A 6,893-nucleotide genomic window follows, 5' to 3' on the forward strand; every position below is an offset into this window, starting at 1 on the left:
AAAAAAAAAAAAAAAAAAAAAAAAGCGATTTTTTTTTTTTCTATTTATTTTCCTCGAAACGTAAACAAGCAACGCTTAGCCTGGCGGCGAGGCTAGTAAAGCATGGCGGGCCGCCAGGCTTATAATACACTGGGGGAAACCCTGGAACCCACAGGATCACTGACTGGTTCTGGACCGGTTCTGACCCAGTAGCTCAGCAGAACCTAGGTCTTTGTTTTGGACCTGGGCCCATCTGCTGTTGGACCCTGAGAGAGAGCAGGTGGCAGAGAGGAGAAAGAGGTGGAGGAGAGGTGGAAGAGAGAGATGGAGGAGAGGAGAAAGAGGTGGAGGAGAGATGGAGGAGGGAGGTGGAGGAGAGGTGTGTGACCTTGAGTGTGTCCAGCAGGTGCAGGCAGTGGTAGACGGGGGTCAGCAGCAGCCTGGGCAGGACGTAGCGGACGGCTTCTTTAAATCCCTCACAGATGGACTGGAACAGAGGATAAAGAGGTCCATCTTCATCAGCGACATCATCGTTCTGTATTTAAAGGGACCCTGACCCCAATAAGAGAAGAAGAAGCCACTGCTGGCTGCGCCTCCATTAGCACTGCTAGCTCCACAGCCTTTAGCGCTGCTAGCTCCACAGCTTCTAGCGCTGCTAGCTCCACAGCCTTTAGCGCTGCTAGCTCTGCCCCTCTAGGCCGGTTGCAGCCATGATAACTTGCCAGTTCCAGAGGCATGGCCGGGCTGAACTGGGGGTCCGGTTCTCACTCATGTCAGACCTTCATCATCATTGTGGGACCTGTCAGGTGAAGCGCCCACCCAGGTGTGACTGGTCTTACCTGCAGATGGACGGAGGCTCCAGGTTTGGTCACCAAATCCAGGAAGTGATCGTGGAAGGCAGGATGCAGGACTTCCTGAGCATACGCCTCATAGGGGTCAAAGGCCAACTCCTGCCAATCAGAGGACAGATGTGTCAGCGGCAACCAGGTGAGCGGCTCCAGGTGAGCGGCTCCAGGTGAGCGGCTCCAGGTGAGCTCACCTCTGCCAGGTCCTCAAAGCAGCTGCCCACCAGTGGGTGGGGGCTGCCCTCGTCCGTCATCTCCACCGTGTCCTCCAGCAGGCCCAGCAGCTTCACCGTCACTTCCTGGATGTCCACCAGGCGGCCAAAGATGCTGTCCACGTCCTGGGGGACAGGGAACCGGGTCAGAACCGGAACCGGGTCAGAACCTGAACTGGAACCAGCAGAGCCGTACCTGTGTGGAGAAGAGGGTGGGGCAGGAGGCGAAGGGCTCCCTGAACACCTTGAGCAGCAGGTGCAGCTGCCTCAGGTACTGGTGTCCGTCAGCCAGGAAGCTCCGGACCAGGTCGCAGTATCGCTGCTCCTCATTGGCCGACGGCTCCTCGTCCAGCAGCGGGAACAGACCCATGTCCTCCTCGTCCTGGTGGAACATGTCCATCAGAACCTGCAAGGTAGCCTGGAGGTTAGACCGGCCCAAAACCCCGACCCGATCTGACCCATTAAAACCTTGCTGCTCTCCTTTGTTGTAGCTGCTGTGTCGCTGTTTCCGAGTAACTGGGTCAAATGCCAGCACCGTCTAGTGACATCATCAGGGTAAGTCAAAGTACAAAACGCTCGGATTTCATTCGTCCTTTCAACACTGATTATGAATTCTGTTTTTTTATGAAAATTTAGTTTTAGGAAAAGCTTGTTGAGGTTTTACACCTGCGCCCTTCGTCACCAGAGATACAGCGGGGCAATGGTGGGTAACCATGGCAACAGGGGTCAGCTTGCAGATTTCCACCATGTTTACAGACCCCTCTGTATTTTATTAATCTTGGTTTTTAAATATTTTATCACTTTTGTGTGAATCTCTTCACTACATTCAGTGACTGTTCAGCTCTTCATCGTTTCTTCTGCCCAGAAACACCGGAGTCATCGTCACTTCCTGTCTGAATGGATCAATAAATAATGAATATGGCTGCCGTCCTTCAGCATAACCAGCTCCGTCCTCTTCATCACTCCATCCAGGTTTGTCTTCTTCCTCCTAAACTGCTGAGAAATCGCTTCATCCTCCCCGACTCCTCAGTCCTTTCTGTTCTTATCTAACCTTTGACCTTTGCAGCACATTAGCCCGACCCGACCACATAAGGTCTAAGGTTCAGCTGCTCACCTTGTCGGCGCACATCGCCACAGTGATGTCCTGCTTGGTGATGTCATCATGGCGGATGTTTCTGACGTAATTCCCCGCCAGCTTCAAGATGTCTGCCGAGATATACTCCAGAACGGCGACCATGTAGACGCAGACCTGATGGTCGAGTTTATAGCCCAGCACCTCCTGCAGGGGGAGGAGGAGGAGGATGAAGAAGAGGAGGATGAAGAAGAGGAGGATGAAGAGCAGCATACCTTGAGCAGGGGGTGGATCTTGTCGACAGGAAGTGCCAGCGGGTTCTTCCTTTTCTTCTTCTCGATGGCAGCCAGAGCGTCGGCGATCGCCCACTTATCGATGGGGTGAGGGAAACTCCTCTGGACCCGCTCCTGAAGAGAGACGGGTCAGAACCGGGGCCTGAACCAGAACCGGTCCTCTGGAGTCCAAGCTGGAGGTTCTGATGGTCCTCGGAAGGGTCAAAGGTCAACAGAACAGCCAGAGGTTCTGTATCTGACACGTTTTTTTGGGTCGCAGACTGATGTGTTTGCTGCCCCCTGCTGGCCGTCCCTTTACTCTGACCTTGGTCAACCTGAGCTGGACAGAAAGTTCTGCCAGGTTCTTGCTGAAGGAACCCAGCAGTGGGCCCAAACGTCTAATAGAACCCGGTCCAGCAGGTTTAAAGAGGTTCTGGAGAACCATTCACCTGCAGGGGCCATATTGGGCCCTGGACCCGGTGATGGTTGGTTCTGGTCCGGTTCTGGCTCAGGCCATCTGGCTATTCTGAACCAGTCCCAGTACCATCAGCTCCTAGCTCTGAACTGAACCTCTCTGGAGACCGGTTGCCATGGTAACAGCCAATCAGCTGCTCTGTGAAGTCTTGACGGTGACATCACAGCTGCAAGCTGCTGATTGGCTGATTGTCATCACCACCAGACAGGAAGACAGAGGGATTGGGCAGAGCCAGAGTGAGTGAATGAAAGGCCACACCCATTGCATGATGTCATCGGCTTTAGTTAAACCCACCATCTTACAGACAGGTGTGTGTGTGTGTGTGTGTGTGTGTGTCTCCTCCACGTCCTGCACGGTGCGCGGCTGAGCCTGACACAGCATGCTGAGCAGTTGCAGGATCAGGTCCTCGATATACTGCAGCGCCTCCTGCTGGGACTTCAGGTTAGGATGCACCTGGTACAACACCTGCACGCACACACACACACACACACACACACACACACGTTTGTTTGGCTTCCATTGGTTGTAGTTGCGGTTCATGGCTAACCAGACATGTTGCCTAACCTAATTCCCCCTCTGAGCCTGACCTCTGACCTCTGACCCAGCTTTGGTCCCCAGAAGGTTAGTAAATGGCGGAGCAACACAAACTTCCGGTGCTTCAAAGTCAGACTGGGAAGAACTCGCTCTGACCCGATTCATCTCGCCTCAGGAACTGGATCAGAACCACAAAGCTTGAACATGCTGTAGGATCAGAACTGGAACTGGGCTGGTTCTGGTCAGACAGATTTCCGTTTGGACCCGCTGGGTTCTGGTTCTAAAGGGAACTTGTTTCCTCTGGAGAGTCACCTGAACTCGCCTAGTTCCGCCATGACGGGCTTCATGTGGGCGGGGCCAGTTCCAACAGAGCTGCTTCCTGGTTGGTCCAGCTGCAGAACCAGAACCAGGCAGCACCAGATCACCTGAGGAACAGGTGACTGCTGCAGCTCTGAGGTTGTTCACTAATGAAAAGAGTCAGTGATTGGCTGGCTGGCGATGATGTCAGCAGGTGTGGAGCAAAGGTGAAACATCAGCATCAGCAGCGACCCTGATCAGGAGTCAGGAAGCCAAGGAGGAAATCTGACCGTCCAGGTTCTGACCCGGACCCAGAACCACCTGAAACCACAGCTGCTGGCTTCATGACCTCACTAACTACCTATGTGACATCATGCGGAGATGTGACATCACTGGTTGTCAAGGAAACCATTCACTGAACAGTCCGGGGAGCTGACTATGGTACAACCTGAGCGTTACCATGACAACAGAGGACGGGTCAGAACCTGGACCGAGTTGGACAAGAACTCCAGGATGTTGGACCTGATCTGCTTCTGGTCCTATCGTCTCCCTGACTGAACCGGGTCAGAGCGGTTCGGTTCGGTGGTACCTTCTCCAGGGCCGGAACCAGCAGGCCTCTCCACTTTCCGGCGTTGTCCTCGCTGAAGAAGTCGTACTGCGGCTGGGCGGCCTGCATGTCTGCGGCCCGGGCCGGCAGCTGGAGCCCCGCGGCGGGCCGGACCGGCACGGCAGGCCGGGCTACATGAAGCGAGCCCCGGATCCGGCGGGGCCGGGACGATCCTCCGAAGCGGACCCGGTCCCCGCCATCATCCTTGGCCGTCCCGCGGAGGGGCCGCGGAGGCTTGGCTGGAAATTAGCTCCGCGGTCTGCAGCTGGGAGTCGCTTCGTTGGTTCGGTTCGGGTCAGCGGGAGGAGGACATGGTGCCGTTAGCCTGTTAGCTGCGGAGCTGCTAGCGGCGGGGATCCCCTGGTTCTCCGGGAAGGCGGCCCGCAACTGCCGGTGTCTGCCTCTCTGGACTGTAGCGGAGACTCTGGGAGCAGCTGGGCCGGTTCGGTGGACTCGGCTCGGTACCGTCGGGTCTCATAGACGTGGCTCCGATCATGCAGTTCCTGCTCTGGGTGTGAAAGCCTGACCGGGTCTGGGTCTGGTTGCGGGGCCCGGCGGACGGACACTCGCCGACCAAACGGCGGCGGTTGTTGTCACTTTGGCGGTGCCGTACACGGTGCTCACCTGCGCATGCGCTGTCTGCAGATCACTGACGTATATTAGCGGGGTCTCTGATGAAGGAAGCGCGCGGCCGGCCGCGGTACTGCAGTGAGGCCAAGCTGCGGGTCGGAACCCTTGGTTCGTTTGGTACCGAGCTGCGGGTCAGCTCCCAGTTTTCATCCCTGATTCGGTGTTAAATACTGATTACCAGTAAAGTTTTAGGGTCTAAATGTTTAATTTCAGACCTGCTCTGTCTTGTCTTCACTCTCTAGACCAGCGCTGACAAACTGCTGCTCATTTTAGAATATACCGAGGTTATGGGTATTCTCCAAGGATTTAAATCTTCCCCTTTAGTCTCTACAGGACAACATGGGCCATTTTTTTGGCCCCCAGGCCTTGAGTTTAAGTGGATTCCTCCTTAGATCTTCATCAAACTGGAACAATCTGACCCATGGTCAGTATCACAGGCCTCACAGGTTAATTTGATGGAGGTCTCCATCAGCCCTCCATCAGGTCTCCATCAGCCCTCCGTCAGCCCTTCATCAGGTCTCCATCGGGTCTCCCTGGATGTAGCAGATGTTTCAGTGTTCAACTGGTCTTAGCGTCAGACCGGTTCTCCTGTCTGCGGTTTGGTTTCCGCAGCAGAGAGAGGAAGAGTCGGTGCTCATCATCCTCCTCACAGCAGCTTCTAGAAACCACGTTTCTCTGAAATCACACTGACTGACTTCACATCTGCAGGCCCACTGGGGAAACAACCTGACCTTCTGCAATGCCACCACAAGCAACTGGAAGAGGCAAAAGCAATGTGACACGCAGGCCCAGAAGAACTGGGTCAGTCAGAGGGCATCTGAAGGTCAAAGGCAGTTACTCACATTTTAGCTGTAAGAAACAAAGACATGAAGCCACATGGAGGCGTTACATCGTTTATTTACAGTTAAATCTCAGAATGACATCAGCAGATACAGAGGCAACTCCAGAACCCAGCGGGGGGCAGCAGAACCCAGAGGGGGGCAGCAGAACCCAGCGGGGGGCAGCAGAACCCAGAGGGGGCAGCAGAACCCAGCGGGGGGCAGCAGAACCCAGAGGAGGCTCTCGAGGTGTTATTAGCACAAGGTTCTGTAAGGGATCGGTTGCGGCTGACGTTAACAGGTCAGAGAGTCTCTGGGCAACGAGGACAGAAACCTGGACGGCTCTGACAGACTTGAGGCATCTGGTTCTGATCCAGGACTTCCTGACCCAGCTCCACAGGAACAGAACTGGAGGGGTATACCGGGTTCTGATGAAGTTCCATCTGGGAAGCAGCTGGATCTAGACTCCGGTTCTGGAGCGGGTTCTGCCATAGATCAGGCAGAACCAGGGTGGTCAGTGGAATGGACCTGGTACTATTTTTCTGACCCATAAACTCTCTGACCTGGAAACTGGTTCGGTCCAGTTGGTCCCGTCCAGTTTGTGGCTCAGTAGCTGAATGATCAGAACTATCAGAACACAGCTCCACAATAATACAGGATCAGAACATTTACAGTATTTACATCCAGGCTGTGGTCCAAAGTTCACAGAGCCAATCTCTGGGCTTCTCCAACCAGAACCAACCAACCCATTGATCCGGTTAGGTCCAGTTAGGTCCTTCAGGTCGGACTGATGGAACCGGACCCGAGCAGCAGAATTCTGGACAGGAGCAGCTGAGTTTCAGTTCTGTTCTGCAGGTCCGGTTCTTAAGCAATCAATGGCCCGGTTCGTCCTACAGACTGAAACTTCTGAGCGCGCTCATTGGGGCGTTTGTGTCATCCAATCAGATGATCACTTGCAGTCACCTGACCTCACCTGGTGTAGAAACACCTGGAATCCATAACTTTATCAAGCTGAGAGATGAGTCCAGAGACGTCAACAAGTCGAGTTAACGGGTCCAGAGACGTCAACAAGTCGAGTTAACGGGTCCAGAGACGTCAACAAGTCGAGTTAACGGGTCCAGAGACGTCAACAAGTCGAGTTAACGGGTCCAG

General features: G+C 54.5%; 1 protein-coding gene across 2 annotated transcripts in view; it reads right to left on the reverse strand.

Moving 5' to 3' along the window:
- The window catches only part of LOC106940130 (son of sevenless homolog 1-like), a 16,739-nt gene extending 11,768 nt beyond the window's left edge, over positions 1 to 4,971 (reverse strand). Inside the window, exons 1-8 of one of the 2 annotated variants that reach the window (XM_015022776.1) lie at positions 4,276 to 4,971; positions 3,195 to 3,320; positions 2,384 to 2,515; positions 2,151 to 2,315; positions 1,233 to 1,418; positions 1,019 to 1,162; positions 819 to 929; positions 368 to 466 (exon numbers count right to left, since the gene is read on the reverse strand). In XM_015022776.1, the coding sequence (XP_014878262.1) occupies positions 368 to 466; positions 819 to 929; positions 1,019 to 1,162; positions 1,233 to 1,418; positions 2,151 to 2,315; positions 2,384 to 2,515; positions 3,195 to 3,320; positions 4,276 to 4,362 (1,050 nt within the window). In that variant the 5' untranslated portion in view covers positions 4,363 to 4,971. Of the gene's footprint in view, positions 1 to 367; positions 467 to 818; positions 930 to 1,018; positions 1,163 to 1,232; positions 1,443 to 2,150; positions 2,316 to 2,383; positions 2,516 to 3,194; positions 3,321 to 4,275 lie in introns of both variants that reach the window. The other variant, XM_015022775.1, reaches the window with a different exon arrangement.
- Between the last annotated feature and the right edge of the window lie 1,922 nt (positions 4,972 to 6,893).

The sequence above is a fragment of the Poecilia latipinna genome, unplaced genomic scaffold (genome assembly GCF_001443285.1).
Source record: "Poecilia latipinna isolate Pla-1442-1.1 unplaced genomic scaffold, P_latipinna-1.0 Scaffold3102, whole genome shotgun sequence".
NCBI lineage: Eukaryota > Metazoa > Chordata > Actinopteri > Cyprinodontiformes > Poeciliidae > Poecilia > Poecilia latipinna.